Source organism: Acytostelium subglobosum, assembly GCF_000787575.1.
Source record: "Acytostelium subglobosum LB1 DNA, scaffold: scaffold16, whole genome shotgun sequence".
In the NCBI taxonomy this organism is placed as follows: domain Eukaryota; phylum Evosea; class Eumycetozoa; order Acytosteliales; family Acytosteliaceae; genus Acytostelium; species Acytostelium subglobosum.
The window spans coordinates 275506-302865 of NW_012236517.1; the positions used below are offsets into that span (position 1 = coordinate 275506).

At 45.9% G+C, this 27360-nt stretch overlaps 12 protein-coding genes across 12 annotated transcripts; 6 read left to right on the top strand and 6 right to left on the bottom strand.

Annotated features, from left to right (window-relative positions):
• Nucleotides 1-195: 195 nt before the first annotated feature.
• On the bottom strand, nt 196-438 carry SAMD00019534_078260 (hypothetical protein; the record flags this gene model as incomplete). The annotated part of the gene is made up of 1 exon (XM_012896866.1): nt 196-438. The coding sequence occupies one exon, from the start codon at nt 436-438 to the stop codon at nt 196-198; it is 243 nt and encodes an 80-aa protein (XP_012752320.1).
• A 1039-nt stretch (nt 439-1477) lies between these two features.
• SAMD00019534_078270 (hypothetical protein) lies at nt 1478-1750 on the bottom strand (the record flags this gene model as incomplete). Its single annotated transcript, XM_012896867.1, has 1 exon — nt 1478-1750. The coding sequence occupies one exon, from the start codon at nt 1748-1750 to the stop codon at nt 1478-1480; it is 273 nt and encodes a 90-aa protein (XP_012752321.1).
• Nucleotides 1751-2049: 299 nt separating this feature from the next.
• SAMD00019534_078280 (hypothetical protein) lies at nt 2050-3457 on the bottom strand (the record flags this gene model as incomplete). The annotated part of the gene is made up of 2 exons (XM_012896868.1): nt 2050-2379; nt 2510-3457. The coding sequence occupies 2 exons, from the start codon at nt 3455-3457 to the stop codon at nt 2050-2052; spliced, it is 1278 nt and encodes a 425-aa protein (XP_012752322.1).
• A 72-nt stretch (nt 3458-3529) lies between these two features.
• SAMD00019534_078290 (hypothetical protein) lies at nt 3530-4432 on the bottom strand (the record flags this gene model as incomplete). The annotated part of the gene is made up of 1 exon (XM_012896869.1): nt 3530-4432. The coding sequence occupies one exon, from the start codon at nt 4430-4432 to the stop codon at nt 3530-3532; it is 903 nt and encodes a 300-aa protein (XP_012752323.1).
• A 43-nt stretch (nt 4433-4475) lies between these two features.
• SAMD00019534_078300 (hypothetical protein) lies at nt 4476-4646 on the bottom strand (the record flags this gene model as incomplete). Its single annotated transcript, XM_012896870.1, has 1 exon — nt 4476-4646. The coding sequence occupies one exon, from the start codon at nt 4644-4646 to the stop codon at nt 4476-4478; it is 171 nt and encodes a 56-aa protein (XP_012752324.1).
• A 206-nt stretch (nt 4647-4852) lies between these two features.
• SAMD00019534_078310 (hypothetical protein) lies at nt 4853-6814 on the top strand (the record flags this gene model as incomplete). The annotated part of the gene is made up of 5 exons (XM_012896871.1): nt 4853-5030; nt 5089-5121; nt 5182-5467; nt 5546-6685; nt 6784-6814. The coding sequence occupies 5 exons, from the start codon at nt 4853-4855 to the stop codon at nt 6812-6814; spliced, it is 1668 nt and encodes a 555-aa protein (XP_012752325.1).
• Nucleotides 6815-6850: 36 nt separating this feature from the next.
• Nucleotides 6851-7268, top strand: SAMD00019534_078320 (hypothetical protein; the record flags this gene model as incomplete). Its single annotated transcript, XM_012896872.1, has 2 exons — nt 6851-7049; nt 7111-7268. 2 exons carry the CDS (start codon nt 6851-6853, stop codon nt 7266-7268), a joined length of 357 nt encoding a protein of 118 aa, XP_012752326.1.
• A 1949-nt stretch (nt 7269-9217) lies between these two features.
• Nucleotides 9218-10865, bottom strand: SAMD00019534_078330 (hypothetical protein; the record flags this gene model as incomplete). The annotated part of the gene is made up of 2 exons (XM_012896873.1): nt 9218-10495; nt 10554-10865. Coding segments are annotated over 2 exons (1590 nt in total), but the record flags the coding sequence as incomplete, so codon positions are not given.
• A 440-nt stretch (nt 10866-11305) lies between these two features.
• SAMD00019534_078340 (hypothetical protein) lies at nt 11306-14083 on the top strand (the record flags this gene model as incomplete). Its single annotated transcript, XM_012896874.1, has 3 exons — nt 11306-12675; nt 12742-13836; nt 13909-14083. 3 exons carry the CDS (start codon nt 11306-11308, stop codon nt 14081-14083), a joined length of 2640 nt encoding a protein of 879 aa, XP_012752328.1.
• Nucleotides 14084-15247: 1164 nt separating this feature from the next.
• Nucleotides 15248-16432, top strand: SAMD00019534_078350 (hypothetical protein; the record flags this gene model as incomplete). Its single annotated transcript, XM_012896875.1, has 3 exons — nt 15248-15273; nt 15359-16208; nt 16295-16432. Coding segments are annotated over 3 exons (1014 nt in total), but the record flags the coding sequence as incomplete, so codon positions are not given.
• Nucleotides 16433-17104: 672 nt separating this feature from the next.
• Nucleotides 17105-21586, top strand: SAMD00019534_078360 (hypothetical protein; the record flags this gene model as incomplete). The annotated part of the gene is made up of 5 exons (XM_012896876.1): nt 17105-18095; nt 18207-18922; nt 19027-20579; nt 20658-21315; nt 21398-21586. The coding sequence occupies 5 exons, from the start codon at nt 17105-17107 to the stop codon at nt 21584-21586; spliced, it is 4107 nt and encodes a 1368-aa protein (XP_012752330.1).
• A 2973-nt stretch (nt 21587-24559) lies between these two features.
• On the top strand, nt 24560-26291 carry SAMD00019534_078370 (hypothetical protein; the record flags this gene model as incomplete). Its single annotated transcript, XM_012896877.1, has 2 exons — nt 24560-24775; nt 24876-26291. 2 exons carry the CDS (start codon nt 24560-24562, stop codon nt 26289-26291), a joined length of 1632 nt encoding a protein of 543 aa, XP_012752331.1.
• Between the last annotated feature and the right edge of the window lie 1069 nt (nt 26292-27360).

The following is a 27360-nucleotide window of genomic DNA, read 5'->3' on the forward strand; positions in this document are numbered from 1 at the left end:
CCAGTGTATGAGTGGAACGTCACACCATCTTCTGGAGACTTGATTCTGGATAGTGACTTTCGTGGGTCGACAATCTGTGCAACTCCAATCAAAAATGGCTTTCGATTGTTCTTATTCATCTTGGCTCCATCGAGCATAAGGTGAGTGACGAGTTCAATCGGGTTTTCTTTTGAGCTGCCTGGTGTTGGAACAGCATCAGACCTGTGTGTTACAGTCGATGGTGGTGGTAGTGGAGCAGCAACAGACGTATGAGATGTTGACGACGATTGCTGAACTGGTGGAGGAGCAATCGATGTTGGTGGTGGAGCAGCAGACGTGTGCAATGTTGACGACGATTGCTGACTTGGTGGAGGAACAATCGATGGTGGTGGTGGAGCAGTAGCGGACAAATGTGACATAGACGATTGTTGATCTGCCTGTGGTGGAATAGTCAATCATGACAAGAAGAGAGTGAGGATGGTGGGCATCCGATCATTGATGAGTGGTCCATCATCTTGAAGTATGCCGCATCAGATTCAAGTGCTCTCTTCAATGTAGACGGCAGGATATTGTAGTATCCATTTGGGATCGTTCTGAGGTCTAGTTTGTTCTTGGATATATGCTCCAACGCCAACTTTATCCTGCGCAGAGAGTAGACCCTTGTGTGAAACCGCAATTCTCTCATCCTCTCAAGCCACTTGTCATCTGGAATCTTGGATTGTACCTTCAACTTGGCAATCTCGAGCAGAGGTATATCTGAATAAGAGAAGGATGTTGAGATTGATTAGTAAATGATCTAATCAAATGTGTTGTTGTTGTTGTTGTTGTTGTTGTTGTTGTTGTTGTTGTTGTTGTTGTAGTTGTTCTTTGGTTAGCAATTCATACCCTTTCTTGCAGTTGCATTGTGTACCTTGTCAGTCGCTTTGATTCGATTCTTAAACTTGACAATCATGCACCTGTTGCATATCTCTGCCAATGACTGCTCGTTATTGATTACTTTGTGATGGTAATTGAGGTTCTGGACGTGCCGGGCCCAGTTGCTGTTGGCCACTAGATCGTGACATCCAAAGTGATCGCACAACTTGTCGCGAGCCTTGCCATCTTCTGTTCTCAGATTGGTCAATGTTGTTGTTGTTGTTGGAATGACCTGCCTCTCTTTTTTCCTTTGCCATAATTGAAGACAAACAACTGGTTGTTTGACATCTTAGTATTTGAATGTTGTATAATTGTTTAATTTAACAATGACATTGTTTGAATAATAAATAAATTTTTATTTGGTGTGGTGTTGATCTATAATTATAAAAGATAGATATTATTGTTACTCTTGCACAGCAGAATGCTATTACTACTATATTAAGCATCAATTGGCAAGTTATCAATCTTTCTTGTGACTAACAGGTGAAAATATTAGTCATTTCATTGCTGTCCTTCAAGGATATAAACAGACAAGTTCTCACCTCCCATTGGTCAACCACACGTGGGGGTCCTTCCTTTTACGTCATCCCAGGTACACAATAAGGTGAAGAAGCCTTGGAGGGCTCTCGTGCTTCCTCATCAAGTGCCGCGAGATCAACTTGCCGCAGATGGCGCACGGTATCCTCTCTGTGTTGTGGGCCTTGATCTTGTCTTTGAACTGCTGGTAGTACTGCTGCATGTATGTCTTGTTGTTGTTGCTGCTGCTCCTGTCGATGGTATTCTTTACGTCCAGTGGGACTGGGCGAGCCCGTCCCGCTGTAGCTGCCGATGAAGGCGTATTCATCTCTGCGTCCATAATGATGGAAGTAGAGATTATATTGTGTAGTCTTACCTATCTGGTCTCACATGCTTCTGGTCCCCATACCAGCTTGCAACCCTCAACCCTTGTTATCCAATCAGATCTGGGACGGAGTATCACCCAGTTCTCAAGGCTAGGCAACTTTACTCTCTGCCTATATGATCGTGGACATTGGACTCTCTTCTCTAACTCGTCAACCCGTGTCTGCAGTTCCTCCACCTGTTTGAGGGTAAAGCGATACATCTGTTTCCAGTCGTCTATCTCTGTCTTTACGTCCATATTGATGGAAGTAGAGATTATAATGTTGATCCTGGGCCATATTTCTTGTAGATGGAGAACAACTCGGCAATCATATTGTTCAGTTTATCCTTGTATTGGTCTCGCTCCTTCACCAACTGTACTCTTTGCCGATGGATATCTTCCTGGGCACACTTATACCAAGTCTTCAATTGTCTCAATGCCCTTGCTGAGTCCTTTTTGTCAAGATATCTGAACATCGATGGGTCAGTGTCCTCATCTTCATCATAGTCAGAAGGGTCGTCCGAATCATCGACTGACAGGTCGTCGCAATCGCTGTCTGAATCATTATATTTAGACACTGATGCTTTGATATCCTGTTCACGCTCCTTTAGAATGCGATCAGTGAGTGAATTTATCTTGTTGGTTAACTCTCCCTGGCTATTGATAAACAATTCCGTGCTGTCTTCCATTATATCCAGTAGTCTATATTTTAAACTCTCCTTCTGTTCTCCAAACTCCAATGGCGAATGATCCAACTGGCTTGGTCATGTTCTTGACGCTGGCGTCGGGGCAGTAGCCCTCGTATCGCAGGTCACCGCACTCCTTGCCCAACTTGGCGTAGTCGAGTGACTTCTTGCCTGTCTTCTCTGTCCATGGCTTGGTCGAGACGAATCCATCAGTGTGCACGCGCTTGATGTTGGCAATGTCATCCTTTATTATCGTTCCAATCATCTTGCGACCACGAGAGATGATGAATGGCATGATCCGAGCGAATGGAGTGTCGAACATGTCGGTGTTGCAGACTGATTTGATCATCGCGCTGCCATTGGCTGTTGGAGTGATGCGATCGATTGAGTAGTCCTCGTCAACGTTGATATCAATGTGCTTGATCGTTCTCTGTCCGTCGCTGGTCTTGATGACCTCCTCATCGCACTCCATGTTGACGCACTGCTTGGTCTTGTTGCGCTTGGAGAGAGCGCCCCAGAGGCGTTGATAGAGACACTTGCAGAGCTCCTCTAATCTAGATTTGGGCTCACATGCATCTATCCAGCCGAGGACCTGATCGATGTACTTGCCAAACAGATCGGATCCAAACTTCCTACAGCTGCTGTCGTAGATGAGGGCATTGGCCTTGTTGCCGCTCTTCAAGTTGAATGTCAGTCCTAGCTCCTTGGCAAAGATGAGGTCGTAGTGAGTGTAGTAGTCGTTCTTGTTGTGCTTGAAGGCTCCGTGAGTGCCAACAATGGTGGCACGATAGATACCGAATGGGATTGACTTCATTGTGGCCAGTTCCTCGTCGGTCAGATGCTGGAACTCGCCGCACTTGATTGGGATCATGAAGCCACTGCTCCTCAAGATGGATGCATACATCCTAGCGACGTCATACTTGTAGAGAGCTCCTATATGTTGAATAGCCATCATCAAAGGGCCATAGGCTGACTTCTTTATCCACTCGCCCTCCATCTGACCGATGGGCTCTGGTTTGACAGTCTTGTTGTACGAGAGGAACAGCTTGATCGCAGCCTTGTTGATGTTCTATCCTGTTGTGTACATGTCGATGACGCCGTTAGTATGTTCCTTGAGCATGTCGGCGTCGGCCTTGAACGAGTCCAATGTCTCCTGGAGAGTCATACCCGAGAGGATACGGATGTACTCACATTTGCCTTGATACTTGCGTTTCTTCCTGTTGATGAACTGCTCCAGGCTGATGGTCGTGTATTCGACGTCATCATAGAGTTGGACCTGATCGCCCTTGAGATACTTGAATGCGATTGGTGTGATGTAAGTGTCACGCTCATTGTGTCGTGTATATCTAATGCCCTTACCTGCATAGGTGCCTTCCTTGTCTAGCTTGTAGTGTCCATTGGTTAGTAAGAGGTTGACCTCTCTGGTTGCCCTCGAGGTCGAGGCGTAGCAGTGATCACCTTTGACGTTGATTTTGATGGTGAGTCTGTCCTCGAGTTCTGGGATCCGCTTGATTGAGACCTTCTGATCGACATCGAGGTTGAGGAACCTCTTGAGGCGCGATGGCTTGCCGAAGTGCTCTGTGACCTGCTCTGGGTAGGCGTCGTGGAGGCAGTGATAGAGGCAGTTGTTCCATTCGCCGTCGCAGCCACCTGCCTTGCCCTTTGCTTGATGAACGTAGATGTAGAACGATTTGAATGTGTCAGGCTCTGCGATTGGTGCTCCATCATACTCGTGAGGATCAAACATGATGATCGGCTCGCCTACCTTGGTGAATGTTCCTGATCGATATTGATGGTTGCCGTAGTCGAGCACGACCTCTATCCTCGCATTGGCGCCGTAGCGTTGAAGCGTGTTGCTGTCTCGCTGAGCGATTCGTTCGATGTCTGCTCTGCTGTAGTTACCTGTGAGCTTGATCTCGGTCACGCCCGTCTTCTTGAGTCTGCCGCCAATGTCTCTGGTTGATCTGCTCATTCTATATGTTAACATTGAGATGTTAATTTATATCACTTTGAACCTATTTGTTGGCCATCAACTGCTTGTGGATGTAGCCTTGCTTGTGTCGATTGAGATTGGTGCGACCTACCTCGAAGCCGCATTCACATCGTACCTTTTGCTTGATGTATGCTTTGTGACGCTCTCTGAACTCTGAGTTCTCGTCCCAATAGTACTCTTTGAATAATGACATGTTATATCTGATAGAGATAAATTTAATTTATGAGTTTCCAAAATGGGATGGGCAGATCATCTTCACCACCACACAACCACAAGGCTCAACTTTGAAGCTCTCTCATTCACCATTCACCAACAAACATCAACAACAACAAATACTACAACAATCATCCTCATCCAACTTATCTTCACTCCTATCATATCACCTCATTATCAACACAAATGTCTGTCAAAGAGACTGCGTCAAACATTATTATCGAACACAAAGATCTCACCGATGATGAGAAGGCTGCATGTATCGTGTCACTTGAGGGTGGCGATGACAAAGCCAATACAATCATCAATCTCAACAAGTTGCCCGGGCAACTCAAGCTCCACGCCCAGAAGATTGTTCAAGCTGGTAAGTACAAACAACATCGGCGCAGTGTCTTCATTCGATACTAACATACACACTCAAGCCGGTGCTGCAGGAGTCGGTGGTGGCCAAGCGCGTAAGTAGAAGTGAGAGCGAGTGATGTGTTCGATTGATACTGACATTGACCTCTACATAGATCCCTTAAATACTGATCCACTGGTGGACCTTCAAAGATTGGCCGACATTCCAAACTACATTGAGAGAGCAGGTGTTCTTGACAAGATCGATCAGTTCATTGATTACAACATCGCTGGACACAGGCTGTCTCAGAGATCCAAGCACTCCTTCCTCTATATCGTCAACGGCAGTGGCATTGGGAAGACTTGGACTGGATTCCACGCAGGCAATCATTTGATCACCTCTGCTCGATACAACGACTACTCAAGGTATCGAATATTCATAGATCTCTCCAATGGATCCAGGTAAGTTCAGCAGCAGCAGCAGCAGCAGCAGCAGCAGCAGATTTGATCTGATACTTATCAAACAACTCCAACAACTAGGTATGACAGCTACATTGACTCTGCCATCTCAGTTGACACATCGTTGGCTCTCAGAGTTGCAGCATGCTTTCTTGGCACTCATTGGAAGACACTCTTTCTCCGACTTACCGGCTCGGGTGGCCTCAGTGGCTTCACCTTTTCTTACGTTATGCAATGGTTCGCACCCAAGGTGAACATTGGACAGAGAAGGGTCTTGCTTGCCATTCATCTTGATGAGATCCAGCTACAACCAACCTTTTCACAGGCAATCCTTCACATCATTGCAGAGTTCATGTGTTCAACAAACTCGGAGTCTCTCGCCAGTTGCCTCAACATTGTCATCCTCCCAATATTGACTGGCACCTCCTCCAAAGATCTCAAGCAAAAAGTGACATTGTACGGGTCCAAGCACATCGAGTTGGACCCATTCACCTATGAGCAAAGTGTTGCCTACATGGACAGCAACATTCCCAACTTTGACGCAGCCTCCAAGGGGGCTCGATTCCAGAGGGTCCTCATGAGCATGGGAGGAGTTCCCCGCATCTTGGAGATCTTCAAGGACTGCATCAAGACCGACATCACCCTGGCTCATTTGGATCACATCATTGAATCAACCATGATGAATATCGACACTGCATACAAAATTGGCGGCCAATGGAGGAGCATCTGCCACACTGAGAGGAATCTTCGCACCATCATTGCCATGTCAATCTCCTCCTTTGATGTACCTCTCGATCACCAACTTCCAGACATGGACACCTCAAAAAATCCACCAACGCCCATCACGATTGAAGATGTTACCAGCCATGGTATCATCTTCCTCAAAGAGATACCGAGTACGGACTACTTCTACATCGTGTACCCTCTCATTGTGCTCGAGATGCTCAACAAGCGCTTCCATTTCTCCTCCCTCAACCTCATGGAGCCACTCAATCAGCATTGGGGATGGAAGAAATTCGAAGTGTTCGAGGCAGAGATTGATCTTCTCAAGAACAACGCTCACTTTGATGCTGGATGGAGACAATGCTCAATCAAGTCCTATTATACAGACTGTCCAATTGGCGATCGTGTCTTCATGCTCTCACACATGGCCTCAGTTCACAAAGAAGCCAAGCACTTCCTCAAGAAAGAGACTGCCCAACCCAGAGGACAAGGCACAGGGTCTGATGATCAGGACGTCCCTTCCAATGTGGTCCACAGTGCGATGTCTGAAGTCCCTCTTGACCAACTCTACAATCATTCATTCATCTGTGCACCAGGCAATCCAAGTGTAGACACAAGAGTCTTTAGAGGCATCGTCAACAGACCCCAATCGTTTGCCYTTGGATGTTTGCCAAGCAACTCAAGCACACTCAGGATGACGGTGATGCCAATCCGCTAGGACTCGATAGACTGGAGACCATCTACCAAGAATTCAAAGACAGATTGGGAACCTTGCGCAACCAGTTCAGGGTCGTATACATCATTTTCACCAACAGAATGGTTACTCAGGATGTCTTGGAAACGTTCTACTCCGACCATGACGGTATGTGCAACTTGATTGTGATCGCCACCTTTCACTCACTGACTCCGTTGTGATACGTTAGGCGCCATTGTCATCCACAAAGCAAATATTGAGAACTACCTCACTGGTTCATTTTCCTTGTTTTCCTTGTTTGACGAAGATATGGAGGTTGATCATGATGATGAATCAGATTCGAGATCTGCCAACTCTGATGATGGAGTGGACCCTGATGAGAAGTAGATGAGGATCGACCAATAAGTTGTCGCCTTCTGATGGCTGCGCATCATCCCTCTCTGTGGCTTTGTCGATCTTACTGCCACCTTTCCAAGCTCGATCGCAATATACTGGCGTCGTCGTCATCACAATAAACATCCTCTCGGAAGTGCCAGTTATGTTGTCCTAACGCACTCACCAACAACACTCGGAACTTTTGGTTTACACTTGGTGTATATTTGGTGTTGTTTTGGTGAACAGTGTGTGAACAATTTGTGAACAATCGGAAGTACGTGCTGGACCAACGTGCTGAGTACACTCCTGGTAACTCTCTCGGTCGTGCAAACACAGCGCTAACAGATACCGAAAGTAGAATTGTAGTAGAATTACAAAAATAACCTCCTCAATTTAGAATTAATTATTATTATTATTTCCAACTTCCAAACTCTATTTCTACTACAATTCTACATTGATTAGACAGATACTCTTTTTCCAACGTGCTCACTGCTATGGCGGTGACAGGTACTGAAAGTAGAATTGTAGTAGAATTAGGAAAATTACCTCCTGGATTTAGGATTAATTATTTTTATTATTTTGAACTTTAAAACTCTATTTCTACTACATTCTACWTGTTGATACAGATACCTATTTTAAAGTTGAAGAGTATATAAAACTATAAGGGGAAGTCAAAAATGAAGGAGCGCCAGCTCCGGAATGCCAGCGAAGCCAGCGACTGTGAGTTATCCACACACAACCAATAACAACACCCTACACTGGATCAAGCCTAGACTAGACTAGTCAATAAATCAATCAAGACAAATCGGAGAGGCCTATGGATTACATTTGAATCTATCTATATGAAGGTTGCTGGAAAATTATAACTTTACTAGAGATAATAAACTTATATCATTTAGGAATTATTGTTGGCCATCAACTGTTTGTGAATCTAGCCCTGCTTGTATCGATTCAACAACAGTGAACAAACAGATGGAATGCTCGCGACCAAAAGTCAACACAATGCGTCATTTGTTTCCGACTTGGTCCATAGCTTGATGTCACGGTAGAAAGAGATGGCGGTCAATGCCAAATGGCTGTAGTCGTCGAGAATGGGAATGTCGTTGGGTCAGTCAAGCTGTAGGGTGGTTGCCAAGTGACTGGCGAACTGATGGCAGTTGGTCATTGGTCCCCAGTGGTAGTGGTTGTCGTATTGCTCCTTGATGAAGTTGATGAAGGTGGTCGGAAAGGCAGCAGCAAACTCCAGAAAGCTCAAGTCTGACGTTGCCTTGCCCTGAGGTACCGTTCGAAGTAGATGCGCGGAGGGTTGGTCCTTCTTGTAGCGATGGGAGGCGAACCAAACATCCTGTGACTCGCCTGGCTTCCTGGGCACGAGGCATCATGATGTTGGCCGACAGGGTTGTCAACATTGGTCGTCTCTCCGAACCAGTCAAGGACAATGGCGAAGTGGCCCAGATTGGTGTTGGCAGAGTCCAGGGACCACTTGTAGATGAGTAGGTACGCATGCATAGCCTTGGCATTGTCGACTACGTCGAGCGGGTAACCAGTAGCTCCTGAGTCCATGTCTTCGTACCAGGAGTTGTCGTGAGTCTTAGACCAGAGGAGTTAGATGATGATATTGTTAGCGAAGGTGCAAGAATACTTACTGTTGATGATGATAGTAGGGTCAAGGTTGAATGTATGATACCCATCTTATTCTTTGTCTCTGTATTTATATGCTTTCTTATTCTCTGTTCTCTCTCTATTTAATGAGTTGGTTGCTAATATTAATATGGTAGCCATCACCTTGTTTGGTTTCATTGACTAGAGATAATGATAATGACCTTGAATGGTGTGAAAAGATAAAGATGGTCAACATCACCCGAAGAGAGTTAGTTTATTAGATTATGAATTTCCAACTTTAATCATTCCATCCCTAACAATTAATTAATCAGAAGGACGAGCTACATCCTTTATTATTATTGTGTTTTGTGATGAACTGAGCTGGATGAGAACATTGAGCAAATTGGTAACATGCTGGCGGTTCGTGATTGGAAGATGTAGAGTGACAGAAGTGTTGGAATGAGTGCAAGTAGTCGAATACTTTGTTCCAGGGTAAGGATCGATAGTTGTGTGTCATCTTGTTGTTTGACATTGATCAATGCCATCACAGAGTGCAAATAAATTATAAAGTAGATTGATTGGAATATCATAATCAACTGGCTGATCATAATTATTGCCTTTTGATCAAAGTTGATTGTTGTTGGCATCATTCCATCATCACCATCATCCACATTGTTGATGTTGTCGTTGGCTATCATTGCACCTTGGTCATCATTGTCATCATGATCATCAAGTTGTGTCGATATCTCCTCATGTTGACCTACACTATGCGCAGCTGATCCAACATCATTCGTCATCTGAGCATTCCTCTTCTTCTTATTCTTATTCCTATTTTGGATATCGTTGTTCTCCTCTGTTGTAGTTGGCCTTGATGGTGATGATGTCTGCCTCTTCTTCAATTGAGCTTGGGGCGATGTTGATGTTGATGTTGATGTTGGTTGATTTGTTGGCATTGTATAATGCAGGGTTTGATGACAAAAGTACGAAATGACTGAGGATGCAAATAGGGCACCGAGTGAGAGAAGGTGGAATGTGTCGACTAGGTGGTCAAAAGGTGGCCGACCAGTGATTGAGTGAATGGGCTTGCGATCCAGGTAGAGTCGCACCATCATCCAACTCGCTAGTAGTGATAGTGTGACCAGCAGCCATGGTATCTCCATCAGTTGTCTACAGACACTATCAAAATGATCGATGACTGTGTCTCTTAAGACGGTCAATCGCTTGTCCACTGTACATCTTCTGGCCAGTGACCTCGAAGACATATACACCAAGGCCAATGTGATCACATAGTATACGGTCACGATCAATGCCAGCAACAATAGTACATTTATAAACCTGTTGGCGATGATTGAGTAACGATATCGAAGCATCGTCGTCGATGCCTCGCCAACACCATTGCCTTCATTCATCCTATGTTTCTTGCCAATGGTCGTCGACACATCCAACATTGATGACACTGTCACTGGTTGTACATCAACGGCTACTGTTGTGAGTGGCTCGCTGACCATGCTCTCTAGCATGCCGACCACACCAACATACTCCATCAAGCACCACAGCAACACAGTCATACCAACTGCACTTAGCAGTCTCTCTATCTCCTTGGCTATATATCGTATATTTATCAATGGCTTGAACGCCTTGATGTGTGTCAGTCAATCGAGTTGATTGATTGATTGAATGATTGAATGAACTTACCAATGCCTGTGATGTTGATGTTGTTGATGTCTTGGAGCGTTGCGACTCTCTGTCTGACGCCGCCGCCACTGCAACAACATGTTGTTGTTGTTGTTTGATCCAAGCAAAGAGATTGAGTGATATGAGTATTGATGCAACAGTGATGAATGCTATGAATAGGTTGGCAGAGATATCTGTACCATTCTCATAACGGAATGGGTATAGTAATGATTGAAACCTTAGTTGTTGTTGTTGATATTGTTGTTGATAGGAGTATGATGACATTTGATTACTATCTCTTGGTACACCTATAATACTTGGTGGTCCTTGCATTGTGACACATGCCAATCAATCACTCTAGATTGTTTCACCTCTTTATCCCTTGTCTTAATTGATGTCAACGTGAGTGAATGAATGATTGAGAGTTTGAGTGCACTTTCGAAAGTGAGTGAATGATTGAAAGGGTGTCCACTTTGAAGTGTGATCTTCACATTCAGATTCAACTCTTTATTACAAGAAGATAATCATTCATTCATTCATTCACTCTTGGTTGTTATAGATGACTACGTACAGATAATATAACATTATATATATATATATATATTTCAATCATGACAATAACAAAGAGATATGCATCAAGGAGCACAACAACAACATCATCAACAGGAATAAACGAGCCGGAGCAGGATGAATCTAGACCTGTACCACCTAGCGCAAAGAGTGCAGCGACTGCTAATAAACCTGCTATAGTAGATATCGATGAACCTGATAATATGGACGAAGATGATCATACCGCAACATCAACAACAGCAACCAAGACAACAACGACCTCTAGAGGTGGAGAAAAGACAAGAACACATCGACCACAAACACAGACAACTGATACAGCACCAGAGAACGAAGAGGTGAAGCCAACAAAAGAGACAGAGACAGCTCCACAATCAGTTGTGGAAGTCGACATTGAAGAGATTGATGATGATGATGATGAATATGATGAAGTGGATACGGACGACGATGAGGATGGCTTTGAATCGGTGGACCAGGTCAGGTGCTATCATCTTAGGTCCAAGCAGGCGATAGATATGGAGGCCGTGGCCAAGCGACTGGAGGAGGGTAAGGAGCTCAAGTGCGATTGTTGTGCCGCCGAGTTTGACATTATGATCTGCCTGGCATGTGGCATTATTGGCTGCCAGAAGTTCCGACGACACTGCATCGCGCACAACCGCAAGACGGCCCATCATCTCGTCATGGACTTCCAGCAGAAGTACTGCTACTGCTTCCAGTGTCACAACTATGTCAAGAATGACAATGCCGCCGGCGACATTGATCAGCTGCGCCAGATGCTGTACAAGGCCACACTCGAGTCTCTCAAGACTCGCGTGATCAACGACGAGAATATCTGTCGGGATGACGTGGACGAGACCGCATTCAATCATTATCAAATGTCGATGACCAGGCGATTCTTTGGCTTGTGGAAGCTGGCCAAGGTGCGTCTCGTCAAGCAGGACGGTCCACAGACAATGACATTGGCGGGCCAGAGCCAGACATCGATGGACAAGAAGAGGAAGCGAGAAGACGACCCTCCCGTCGGCCTCATCGGCGGAGACGCAGAATACATTGACGACGAGGCAACACAGCGCGAAGACCCCTTTGTGGACCCGCATGATGGCATGCCACCACCACCACCCCCGTCCCAGTTTGGCAACGGCAACGGCAACAGCAGCAATGGCAATGGCAACACATTGGAGAGAGGTGACACCAATCATTCATTGATTAGAAGTGAGAGTGGCTTGGATATACGCAAGTCCACCAACAAGAACTACTCATCAACGTACTTGATGTCAAAGTTGGCATGCTCACCAATCAAGACCAATGGAATCATTCCAGGTGCGACAGGCCTGCGCAATCTAGGCAACACATGCTTCATGAACACCATCCTTCAATCACTGAGCAATATACCAGAGTTTAGAACATTCTTTGTTCAACTCAAGAGTGGCCAACAATCAGCCAACAGCGACAATAACAACAACGCCGTCATGATGATCAATGACCCCCTGGCCAGCCCATCCAAGCGTCAATCAACGATCGACTGTCTCAGCCTGCTTAAGAACAACAAAATCAATGGATCCAAGCTCTCTGACCTGTATGTATCCACCTGCCCGCCCTCCCCTCACCCATTCACTCACTCACTCACTCAATCAATAACCAGGTCCTTTAGCATCCAATTACATTACTTGTTCAGAGTACTGTGGGCTGGCAAGTGGAGTGTTGTGACGCCATCATCACTTTTGGACTCGGTACTTAAGTTCATACCTCAGTTCAAGTATTACCAACAGCAGGATGCACAAGAGTTCTTCTCATCACTGCTCGACTGCATATCAGAGGAACTGAATCCTAAACCCAAGAAGGTCCCGCCTCCCAAGTCCCACACATTCAAGCGTCTGTCCAGAAAGAAGGTTCCGCCACCATCACCATCATCATCAATCACTCCTAGTCCTCATTCCATCGAAGATGTCGACAACACCACAGATGTCTCTGCGTCTGCCATTACATCCTCCACTTCCACTGCCACTTCCATTACAGACACAAACAACTCCACTTCCACATCCACTGCCACATCAATATCCACCTCAACATCAACAACAACAACAACCTCATCTGATGAGGATGACCTGGTGGTCAAACTATTCCAGGGCAAGCTGAAGAGTGAGATCACATGCATGAAGTGCAAGAAGAGGGCATCAGTATTTGAGACATTCCTCGAGTTGACATTGGACGTACCATTCACAACAACAACACCAGGAGGTGGAGGATCAAGGAGGAAGCGAACAAGAGGTGGAAACAGCAAGGCTGATCACAAAGATGATCAATCATCAGAGACCCCAACAACAACAACAGTCTCCTCAGCCAAGGACTGCCAACTTGAAGACTGCATCAAGCATCTGATCAAGAAGGAATTGCTCGATGGCAAGATATACAACTGCGAGACCTGCAAGGAGTTGCAAGAGGCCGAGAAACGATTCTCAATCGTCAGTCTACCAAATGTCCTATGTATAGTACTCAAACGTTTCAGATGGAGAGCGGACCGATGCTCAAAGATTGAGACCGAAGTATCATTCCCATTCGAACTGGATCTCACGGCATTCGTAGAGCCAGAGTTGGCGCCAACACCTCAACCTCAAGTGTCTGGCGACATCATCATAATCAACAATGACGAAAGCAGTAGCAGTAACATTAACAACAGTGTCAACAATAGTAGTAGTAACTACGAACTGGTGAGCGTCATCAATCATCATGGATCAAGGTATGTTTGAATGATTGGATTGATCTGATTGATTGATTGAACTAACAACATCAACATCAACATCAACAATAGCCTGTTTAGTGGACATTATACAACATATTGCTTTAATGATATACAAGAGATATGGGTCAACTATAATGATAGCAAGGTCACTATTGTCGAAGCCAATGAAGTGATAGAGTCCTCAAAGTCCACAGCCTACATACTATTTTACCAAAGGAAGTCAAACATATCTGACAATCCATAAACCATCCATCCTCTTGGTATGTTTGTATAAATTATCACCATCATTGATTATTTACCCAGGGACCATGAAAGTCCGATGGTCCACAAGGACTTCACCCAACCAATCCAAAACCAATCAATCAAATTATCGAGATCCACGAAAAACACCACTTCTTTCGCAAACACAGGTTATGCTAAACTAGTTGATTGTTTGAGTGGTGGTGGTGTGATGTGAGGTGTGTGAGTGATTGAGCAATGGCACACCAACTCAACTCCTCATCGAGTTGTGTGAATGAATGAGTGAGAGTTGCAAGGTGGTGTGTAATTAGAAGGGAAAGTGAGTGAGTGTGAGTCTGGTGTGTGGGTTGTAATCGATTATCAAAGGAGACAGAAGCCAGTCATTCATTCATTCAATCATTCATTAACACAGGACAATCAAATACATATACACACATACACATACACATCATTCATTCATTCATTCATTTGTAGTTGGTGGATGTATATCTTTGTTGTTGTGTAACAAGCAAGAGCTACTTAGGATAGAGAGGATAGATAGAGGTTGTTATTTGCGACGACGACACACGTGATCTATACATCAAACAACGACATCCCCTGTTGCAAGAGCATAAGGAGGAGTAGGAGGAGGAGAACAAAGAAGAAGCGGGAGCAGCTGCGCAGCAGCCACCACCCCCCCCTCACTCATTCATCATTCATTCAATCAATCAATCATTACAATCACAATCAATCATAATTAATCACCATAATCACAGTCAATCACAACATCAAGTCAGTCAGTCAGTCAGTCAGTCAGTCAACATATTATCATTGGACAAGGACATCGGAGAACGAAAGCGAGCGAGCTAGAAGTAGTAGTAGCAGTAGTGCAGCCATCAATTCATTCCCATTATACACATTATATCACATCATCATCAAACAAACATTTAACTTCTTTGTTATTTATTAACATTAATATTAACTTATAACTTATAACCAATAACAATAACAACAATAACAACAACCCTTGTACATATAATAATCATAATATAACATTAATCACATAACAACCAATCAATCTATCATTCATTCACATGTATATGTAATCAATCCCCAATCATAAAGGCAATAACATACACGACAACAACAACAACCTTCACATATACAGTAACATCTGTTGACAACAAGAATGAGTGGTAGAGACTATCAATCAAGGTAAGGATCCAGCGGTGCAATCTTCATTGAATGAATGATCAGTCACTGACAATCAATCAATCAATCAATCGATCAATGAATATAGATATATAGCAGAATTCAACCAACCAATGGCCAATGTAAATAGTCCAATGTTCCAAGAGCATATGTCACTCCACTCACAGCAGCTGCAGCATTTACAAGCGTATCAGCAGACGGAGCGACAGATGCACTTGCTACACAGTCAGCTACTAAATAATTCAGTGGCTGCACACTTCCACCCTTATCACCAACAACAACAACAACAGCAACAGCAACAGCAACAACATCATCATCCACAACACTCACCACCTTCATCATCATCATCGTTGTCTGCACTGCAGCATCACAATCATCAACATCAACAACACATTGGACAGTCATCGTCGTCGCCGCAGTCGTCACAGCAGCAGCAACAGCAACAGCACTACTCAAGCCTGAACCCATTCTTCCAGCTACACATGCAAATACACAGTCAACACGTTTTACACAATCACTTCCCTCAACAACAACAGCAACAGGTGTCGACATCGCCACAACAACAACATCATCACCATCCTCAACATCCTCATGCCGCACACCTACATCAACAACATCAACAACATCAACAACATCAACAACAACAACAACAACAATTTAATCATCCACATTCAAACATACATAGCAATCACCATCGCCTTCACAATGCCAACCTACAGAGCAACCACATCCACCTGCACCAACAGCACATCTCTGCCGTTGCCGAACAACTGCAGCACTCCTACCAGGATGGTAACGAACCGCTGGACACCTACGAATCACTCTTGGAGCTCCAAAATGTGCCCAAGGGTATACCACCAAGTGAACTCGCCAAACTCAAACGACATGTCTACACACCAACCAATGACAAGAGTGATGCGAGCAACAACACCTGTGGAGTATGTATTGTTTATTGATTGATGAATGGCATGGCATCCACTAACAATCGATCAATCAATCAATCATTATGGACACAATCAAACAGATATGTTTAGAACAGTTTAAAGAGGGCGATAAACTTATACTCTTACCTTGTTCACATCAGTATTGCGAGGATGAGATAAAGAAATGGTTCGAGGACAATAATACATGTCCGACATGTAGGCGACCACCGATTTTAAATTAACTACTACACTATTATTATACAACCCAATCAATCAAACTCAATCAAACAACATCCAACTCAAACCAAACAACTGCAACAACAATAACAACAAACTCGACTCCAAGGGACGCGTCCAGCGCTTATTTGCAAATAGTAGGATCAGATCTTGACTCAGTGACGATCTTAGGTGTCATCAACATCCAGTCATTATTAAAATCAATCAATCTATTACACAATTAATTAATTCACGTGCACACACGACAATCAATCAAACAATCAACCAATCAATCAATGGATGGATTGATGGATGGAAGTCATCACCCAATGGATATTTGGGTATGCCCAAGGGCACCATCGGACCCCACACCAAGATTATTTATTATTGATATCGTGATTGTGTGTGTGTTTTTTGGGAAGTGATGGGTGAGTGCACTGGTTAGTGATCAAAACGAATTTGAGCCTCCCTTCTGGGCCTGTTGAACCATGTTGGAGATGAGTTTAGCCTGTTGAGAGAGAGCTACTCTTCCTTCAACTCATTTACTCCTACATTCATTCATTCAACTCATTCAACTCATTCAACTCATTCATTCATTCATTCATTCAATCAATCAAGGAACATAGATCAGATCAGTGTAGTGTAGCGTAGTGTGTGTCCATCCATCAACGCGCACTCACGCACATCAACGAGTAATGATGATCAACACAACTACAGTAGCACCAGTAGGAGCAGGAGACAATAACAACAACAACAACTATGATGATGATATAGAGGCTTCGATCAGAGCATTGTCAAGACAGCTGGAGGTTAGGAAGACGTCGGCCGGAAGCATTAGAGAGAGGTACTCCAAGAAGTACCAGCTAAATATGCCACCGACCTCCACCGACCCCTTTGGCTTCGACACCTCCGTGTTGCCAGCCGCACCAGACTATGGCGACAATGACCAGCCACATTGCAGCACTGGTGTCCATGGCGGCGGACAAAGACATATCCGTGACTCGGATGAGGATGACTTTGATCCGTACAGTCCACGAGCAGCTACCACTACCACAACAACAACGACGACTTCAAAGAGATCTATTGACATGGAGCTGGAGGAGTTGGCACAGTTGGAGAGGCTCATATCGATCAGCACTCAAAAGATTGACAATCAAATGCAGGAGAATCACTCGACCACCTCCCCCACCATTAGTCCACGTGCCAACCCAACACAGCCAGTCGCAAGCTCGAGAAAACCAAAGACACAGGCTCAAACACAGACACAGACACAGACCCAGACTCAGGTATCACCAGGCGAAATGAATGACCTTCAAATGTTGATTCAAAGTCTGAGCAATGATGCATCGCGACCAACCACAACTACCACTCCAGCCACAACAACACAGGTTAACGCGGTTTCCCCGCCACTCCCATCGTCCAAGGCACCAACATCACTCAATCCTACTACATTGCCAGCACAATCCAAGCCCGCCACAACCTCGTCTACATCATCATCATCATCATCATCAAATACCAACAACAACAATCCAATCACAAGCAAGAAGCCACTACCAACTACACCGCCACCATCACCACCACTCCAAGACCTGAAGCCACCACCAAACTATGTCAAGCAGGACTTCTCTCTTATGCACCAGAACGTAAAGAGAGAGGTTGAGTCATCAATTCAAAACCAGCCACAGAGTAAGCCCAAGGCCCAGCCTCAGGCCCAGGCCCAGCCTAAGCCTCAGACTCAGTCACAGCCTCAAACACAGACACAATCATCAACAACAACAACAACAACATCCACAACAGAGGATGATGTACATAACATTGGAAATGAGGACAGCAACACGAATAGTAACTCGAGACATTTGTTGGACATTGGCTTGGAGTACAAGTATAGATTGATGATGGAGCAGGACCCAAAGGACTACCAGACACTGATCAAGTGGGCCAGATTGATACATCGTAATATTAAGGAGCTGTTGGGTGGCGCCAACATTGACCTGAGTCTCTTGGACTGGAATGAGGATGTGGCCGTGCCCACGTCTCAGTCGCAACACACGCCCACCACGCCCTTCACAGACAGCCTGCAATCAATGCTCCTGAAGGAGCCGCTGTTCGATGTATGCAGCAAGTACCAGTTGGCGCTCGAGTTGTCAACGCCGGCCAACAGCAGCCCCAGCACCAGCCTGTCAATGTCGTCGCTGATGAGTTTCTCAGTCGCACCCGCCGTCAGCAAGGCGGCTCCCAAGCCCCTGCCCAAACAGCCAGCGCGCGACTCATCTCTGACGGTCTCAAACAATGGAGGACTGGCGCAGCCACCCGCTTCATTGGCCAACCCATCAGTTCGCCGTGTGTTGCGCTCAGTGTCGCTGCCACCCGCCCCGCCACCCCCTCCCAGCGAGGATCCAAACTCGCCCTGGGCCGACCCGGACCTCTGGATGCAATGGGGAGACTGTCTATTTATTCTCTGTACATACCTAGAACTACCAATGTATAAAGCCACATGCGAAAAGTATCACAGAGTAAGTTATCCCGCACCAACTTCCAACTTCCAGTTCCAGTTTACAAGTTTCCTCGGCCACACATAACTAACCACTCACTCAATCAATAAATCAAACAACAATAGTGTATCATTTTACTTCAGAAACAGCAACAACAACTACAGATGCAGTTGCAACAACAACAACTGGCGCAACAACATCAGCCACAGCAGCAACATACGCCAAAGGACATGAACAGCATTAGGACAATGGCCAAAATGCTCAGGAAGTGGGGCATATCGCTGAGCCGATACTCCCGCCGCATGAAGTGCCAATTCCTCATGTCAGAATGGTCGAACGAGGAGAGCGTGCAGGTCGAGGAGATGTGGAAAGTGCTGCACACGCAGTCTATCCAGTCGCTCAGCTACAGCGTTCACATCTATCCGTCGCCCGTAACCACGTACCACCTGGCCACGGCGTACCTGCGCCATCTAGTCACACTCAATCAGTTTGGTGGACCCAAGGGCGCCATCTTTGCTCTGGTGACCAATGCCTGCGAGCTCTACCGCCAGTCGCTCACAGACAACTTCAAGCTGCCGTCTGAGGAGTCGCTCACAGACCTGCAGCGCACTCGTGCCATCGAGAACTGGGCACGCGCACTCGACATCCAGTTGGCAGTCAAGCTGATGGAAGAGGAGGCAGTGGAAAAGGATGAGGATGATCTGCACTCGGTCGATGAGTACTTGTCGCACTTCTCGCGCCTCATGCTCGCAGGCATCGTGCCCTCGCTCGAGGGCATTGTATCACTGTGTCTGAACCAGCGCCAGGCCATCCAATACAAGGCCATCAACACCCTGTCCACGCTGTGTGGCGCCAAAGAGCTGGCCAAGCACGCGATCCTCGACGACCTGCAGGAGCACATGTTGCGAGTCGAGGGTCTGATGTTCCAGCGAGATGACGCCGAGTCGCTGCAGTCACAGCAGCGCACACTCAAGAGCATGCCACCCAAGCTACAGGCATACGTGCGCATGTCTGGCCTGACCGAGGAGGAGTTGATGCGCAACTTTGAGATTGCCTGGAACTCAATCTACTTCTTGACCAAGGACACGATCGCCAACCAACCAGTGCCACCCAACTACTACCGCTCAAACAAGAAGACCAAGGAGGCAATCAAGAAGCGCATGAATGGTCCCGGCAGCAACAGTAGCAGTGGCGCAAGCTCGCCACCCGACACGGACCGCGAGAACGACGCGGCCACAGTCAAGCCACTAATCCCATCCATTCATCGCACGCCCAGCTCATCCACGCTGATCGTGCCCTACACTGGACACACTCCGGCCAAGTTTGCATCGTTAAGCCGATCGCAAGCCAAGTCATTCCTCAACACGGCCAGCAATTATAATGCCACCGCCACTGCCTCTATGACCGGCACTGGCCAGGGCCAAGACCAGTCGCGCGATTGGGTACTCACACTGCCTTCACGCAAACCTACGCGACGCGCTGTCGTCTCGCTGCTCTCCAATCCCAACCAGCCCAATGGCAATGGCGAGGAGTTGTTGACCACGGTGTCCAAGTACATCCCACCCATGGTGCGTCCTGATGTGCCACAGCCACCACCTCTACCACGCTGCGACGAGTCCATCTTCTCAGGTGGTAGTCCACTCAACATGTTCAAAGACAAGATCAAACTTGGCACAGGGTAAGCAATGGTCTATACCCTCGCCCCAACCCTCACCCTTACCCTAACCCTTACCCCTACCCTCACCTGGACACTTAGTGCATTTGGCAACGTATTCTACGCTGTGCGCAAGTCTGACAACAAGCAGGTGGCGATAAAGGTGTTGATGGAGCGCACGAAGAAGGGCAGCCCAATCATACCCGAGCTGTACATTCATCGATACTGCAACCATCCAAACATCGTATCATACTTTGAGTCTTACCTGTGTAAAGGTCATCTGTGGATAATCATGGAGTACTGCGACGGTGGCACGGTGCGCGACCTCCTCCACGAGGACTGGAAGAACAACGACACGTCGGACGCCCCCACGCCACTGAGCGAGCCACTGATCGCCTACATTGCAAAGCAGCTGCTGGAGGGCCTGGCGTACCTGCGCGCCAAGGGCATCATCCACAGAGACATCAAGTCGCGCAACATATTGTTGACGCGACGTGGCAAGGTCAAGATCGCCGACTTTGGCCTGGCAACGACATGCAGCATTGGTCGTGGTCGCACGAGGATGTGTGGCACAATGGGTCGTATCGCGCCAGAGATAATCAAGCGCGAGCCATACGATACACAAGTGGACATCTTCAGTTTAGGCTGTCTGTTGGTCGAGCTTGCCGAGGGCACTGTGCCCTATGGCAAAGACACCTCTCTCAAGTCCATGTTCTATACAGCCACAGTTGGTTACAAGTTAGTCAATCCATCAAAATTGGTATGTCCTCCACACGTACACTGGAACTATTCCAATCACTCAATCACTAACATACACTCATTCAATCAAACAATCAATGTAGACACCAGAGTTTGTTGACTTTGTTGACTTGTGTTTGAATGGTGATCCATTCGTCAGACCCGTTCCAGAGATGTTGCTAAAGCATTCATTCCTGGACACGGCAGAGAAGGGCAAACAAGTACTCTTGGACATGTTCAAGAATCAAGACGTTCGCAAAGACAATCTACTCAACAACCTTGTGCCATTCTAATTCAACTCATTCAATCACTCAACCAATCATTCAATATCAATCAATCAATATGTAACAACACTTACAAGGACAAGGCAAACTCGACCAACACACTTGGCAAAGCAAAACCACATTCCAAACTCAGTCACCTCACCACATCCCATCCTCACCCACCCAACCCCAACTATTTAAGTCAATCACCGACACTTTAATCGTCGTATAACAAGTATATACATAAAAATATATATTATAAATTCCACCAGTACTATTAATACAACCATTTGCTGTATGTACTACATCTTCATATGGTATTGTCCACAATCAAAGTTCTTCAAAAGGTGACTCTTCGATTTACTTTTCATTGTTGGGGATTTCATTTGATTGGATTTAACTTATTATTATTTGGTGTAGTTCCACCGATTTCAAATTTGAAGTGACACAGTAAAGTACGAGTTGCACCACCTATAAAAAGTGACCCAGGAACAGACATTATTATTATTAACTTCTAATCTCATCATCATAAGTGGAGACCAATAAATGTCTACAGTGAACGAAATGCGACCATGTCCAACCTGTGATACAAGATCCAGGGAAACCTTCCAAGCGTGCGACATATGTGGAGATAATATGATATGCTCCCACTGTGGCAAGGGCGCTGATGACTAAAACAACCCAATGTGTCGCGATTGCTATTCCGACGATGATGAATCTAGCTCTCACGATTCAGATGACTATGTTGCTGTTGACAATTAGACATCACCCAGTACCCTCAACTTCAACATCCCTACTCTAATTCATTACTTCCCATCCCCTTCACATTAAACTTCCAGTGAACGTCTCTCTCCCATCGCTCTCTCTGCCTCTCCTCCCTCACATCACTCTGTAGACTCTTGAAATTGCATCCATGTTCATGCGGGGATTGTTTGCCTGACCAGGAAAAGGGCATCCTTACTGAATTGATGGGTAGTCGCGCCATTCTAGTACTCGAGTTTACCTATGAATTATTCCGACTGACATTGGAAGGTGCCATCTTGTTAACACTACCCAGATGGCATTGACTGGCTCATTCGAAAGACAGGCAATGGTGGCATCTTGTGGGTCCACCTGGAAGCACATCAAGGGTACGCGATATCCGAATGGTTTATTCATTCTCAACACACATACACGATACACCCAAACTATGATCATCTGATGATGAAGATTCAATGGAAATAAGACTGGAGACACACTTTGAGTAGTCTCGGAACAGAACAGCGAGTATGCCCGTCAGTCGATCGTGGCTTGCAAGGGCTTGGCGAAAGGTCAGAGCCAGAAGAACTTTCGTTCGGGTGTGGTGGAAGGCACATTGTGGGCGACGACTGCCATCAGGTAGGTGAGTGAGCGCGAACTTTAAAGTGGATACATACCTGACAGAGTTCACACACACACGCCTACACTTTACTCGTCTTCCACGTCCCTGTCATCATTGTCTGGTCTAAGTATGTGTTTGAGAGAGTGAGAGATATTTATAAATATAAAGTGTGGTAGTTATTAGGAGGAATGATTGATTCGCTTTTCTTTACTTCTGAGAGGCCGAGCGCACTACAAAGTTGGGAAAATAACATTGGGTTGGTGGACTTTCGGGTTGTTTGGATTAGTGCGGCGGGGTCTGTCTCTTCTGTAACCCATCAGATCCACATCACAACAGCGCAAACTTTATGATTGGGGGCCATTGGGGCGAGGGTGGCAGGCCACTTCTCTCACATTGTTTGATCAAAAACAAAATAGACAGTGTTGTCTCTGGAGCCATCAACACACACAACACTCACTTGCTCACACAACAATCATTGTAAATAATTCTATTTAATTATTATTATTAATCAATCCACACACAACAATCACACTCACTTCACACCAACAACACACCTCTAGCTTCTCACTTCCACCAACAAACCCACCCACTCACCATTCGTCTTAGCGGCTACACTCTCTTGCTCTTGCTCTCTCACTCTCACACGCACTCATTCACTCATTCTATCTCTCTGGCGGTGTCGCGTACAGCTTATAAGCTTCAACTGGCATTGTCAATCATTCGATATCAACACATCCTACACGATCACAACAATCACATACAATTACAACCTTACCGACCATTCCACATTGCAGCTGAGAACCAACAAGTAGGTATCTCCACATCTATTCTACCTCTTCTCTCTCTCTACCTTCCAAGTTCTCTCTCTCTCTCTTCCCTATTCTCTTCTCTCTCTCTCTCTCTTACTCTCTTCTTGATCTTTGGTCTATTCTATCCTCCTTTCCTCTTTCTCTCCCTCTTTATCTCAATCTACTCTATTTGCTTTATCTCTCTCATACTCTTGATCTATCCTCTATCATCTGTCTGTCTCTCCACTCCAACTCTATACTCTATTATCTTTTACTCCTATTCTACTCTCTATCCACTTTATCTMTATCTCTCTATCTCTATCCACTCTCTATCCTATCCTCTTTATCTATCTTGTGTTGATACCTCACGCATTATTGAAGGACGCGCGGCCAGACCATGTTACTAACACATGATTTATCATTACCTACATTTTAGTCTATCTCTACTCTCTGCATTCTATCTCAACCGATCTAGCAATCAATCAATCAATCCACTCTCTCTCTACCCTATCCTCTATACCCTTCCACTCTATCTATCTATCTATCTCTCACTGTTTGGGTATTTTAACGTTCCAACAACCAACAACCATGACTATCACTTAGTCATCCCTCCGAGAAGGACACAATGTCTGACCCTTTTTTACTCTGTTCTGCCTCTCTCTCTCTACCCTTCTCTCTTTTGGTCTCTCTCTCTACCTTCTATTCTCATTCTCCAATTCTCTCTCATTCTCCCATTCTCCTCTCTCTCTCTTTCATTTTTGTTCTGGCAATCTCTTCGACTCTGTCTTCAACATAGACTATCCATCAACAACTATCAACTATCACCTATCACCTATTACCTATATACTATATACTATGCAATCAGAGCAGAACTTCTTCTCTCTTCCATCAATCTCAATGATGAAGACCAACAACATGATGCCATCAACTTCAACATCATCCACATCTACCATAGAGCAGGCTGCTGTCATTGGTTATCCAAACGATATGAATGGATACCAAGAGTACCAGACCAACCTAAAGAAGAGACAACTTACATCCTCATCAGATGAGGAGGTTAAGAGACCAAAGGTATGTTCCTTGTCCTTCACTCGCTCAATCACTCAATCAATCAATCATACTAACTCACTCGACTCCACTCCCTCTATCTTCTTCATATCCAATCCAAAAGATTACCAAAGAGTCAGAGTCATCTAATGACACTGTTACAACTACTGCTGAGGAGAAGCCAAAGAAGCCAAGAAAGAACGAGACCATCTGCACTGTTTGTGAGAAGGGAGACGAGTTGCTGATGTGTGATGGCCCTTGTTTGCGCTCGTTCCACGTTGATTGTCTTGGTCTGGGCTCAACGCCCGCACCAAACCAGCGCTGGGAGTGCGACGACTGCCTCAACCAACAGAATATATGCTTTGCCTGCAAGAAGCGCGGTATCGTCGGCATGGACCTGATGAAGTGCAAGGTTCACCAGTGCGGCAAGTTCTACCATCACAAGTGCGTCGGTGACTTCAAGCTGGCCAAGGTCGTCAACAGCAAGTCCCCACGTTTCAACTGCCCACTCCACTATTGTGAGACCTGTGGCGTCTCTGGCGATGGTAAGCAGTCGGTGCACTGCTTCCGCTGCCCCACAGCCTACCACGTCATCTGTATGCCACCCGGCGTCAAGATGCTCACAAAGTCCAAGGAGACCAGAAAGACCGGCCTCATCCTGTGCCCCAAGCACTACGGCGAGCCCGCCCCACTCAACGCCAACCATCTGGCCTACAGTAACAGCAACGTAAACAACAATAGAATGTCCATGCAACACTCGTGCAACGGCCACCATCAACACCATCACCAACAACAACCACAAGTGTACAACAGCAAGATGCACTTCCCACCTCTTGACCTGGAGGGCAGCAGCATGCTCTTCACTCAGACCAGCTTCACTGCACCATCCACACCAAACACACTCTTCTCGCCAATGTCGCCATCGTCGCCATCCGAGTCTCCCAAGCACAACAACAACGCCTCTGAGTACCTGCCATCGGCCCCCTCGTCGCCAATGATGATCAGCAACGACGCTCCAACCCCCTACGACACACCAAAGTACGCGCCAACTAAGCAGCAGCTGCTCTACCAGATGCAGCAGCAGCAAAGAATCAACCTGGAGAAGGTGCGCTCCGAGCTCGAGCGTCCACGCTCATCCTTCAGCAGCAAGAGCAACTACGTGCCCTCGGTTTCCACCGCCCCATCGCCCGCCCTCTCACGCTCCAACTCTAGCGAGAACCTGATGATCGACGAGCTGACCTCCTACGCCACCAGTCTGATCTCCATCCGCGACAAGTCCCTTAAGTCATCGCAGCAGTTGCCATCGCCATTCCAGCCACTGCGCGAGTCTGGTCGCGACCTCTCCATGCTCGTGTCCAAGGACGACGACAACCACTTTGACCAGAACAAGTTGATGAGCCAGTTCTTCCAGTTTGCTCAGACCAAGAAGCTTGGCATCAGCACCTCTGGCAGCGCGTCCATCCTCTCTGCGCCCACCACGCCCAACTCCTCAGCCTTTACCCTGCACCAAGTGCCCTCTGGTCGTGGCTTTGCCCTGTAGTTGTACCATATATATACACCTTTATTATTTATAACTATATAACTATCACTATCACTATCACCTATCCTATAACTATATATCTCTATACCTATATCCATTCACCAGTTGATACCTATCCCTACTCTATCTATCACCTATCCCCTACTCTATCCACCTTTTCCAAACATGTTGTGTCCAATCAATGTCCAATCAATCAACAATCCAATCACTGTTGTAACCGACAATCATACAAACAATCACGCAATCAATCACACATGTAGTCTGTACAGACATTCCTTCTTTTTCTCTCTTTACCTCTATTCTACCATTCTTCTACCCTCTCTTTCTCTCTCTCTCTACCTCTATGCATGCAGCCATGCTCCTCCCTCCTCCTTCCTTCCCACGCCATCACACAATCGTTCGACATCATTACGGTTACAATAAATATGTTTAATCGCAATTGGTGTCCTCCATTGTGGCCGCTGCATGGATGTCTGGACACGCGCAACCTGGCATCAACAACCAACCAACCAGTTGGTATTGCCAAAGTGTCGACATCAATCCACCGCCTGAACTGGTCAGGTGGACATGGAAACATGCATGCTCAGCCACAATGAACCTTATTACACCCTCACCAACTAACCCCCTTGTTCAAGTCTAGACCTTGGCCTCTCTATATCTCTCCCTTTGCCTACTCCAACTACTAACGACATCCATCATCCACTCATAAGTGTAAGTACTTACTTATTCAATGTCAATACATGTATAACAATAGTAATAAATAAACAAAGTGTTACTTCAATCACATCCATGTCCACTCATTCATTTATTCATTCATTCGTTCATTACTTGATTATGATTGTTGGTAACAGGCCTCAACAACATCAGCATTGTATCCATTCATGGATGTTGCTATGAAAGTGATCGTCAAGACAATTGATTACCATCGAGGTAAGAGCGAGTCCTTCTCACTTCCATGCAATGCTACCAACTTGACAATGTCATACGTCCATCTCCATCTTCAATCCATCCATCCAATCAGCGAATCCGAAAATAGATCACCAATATGATGGGGGTAAACAGAGTGGTT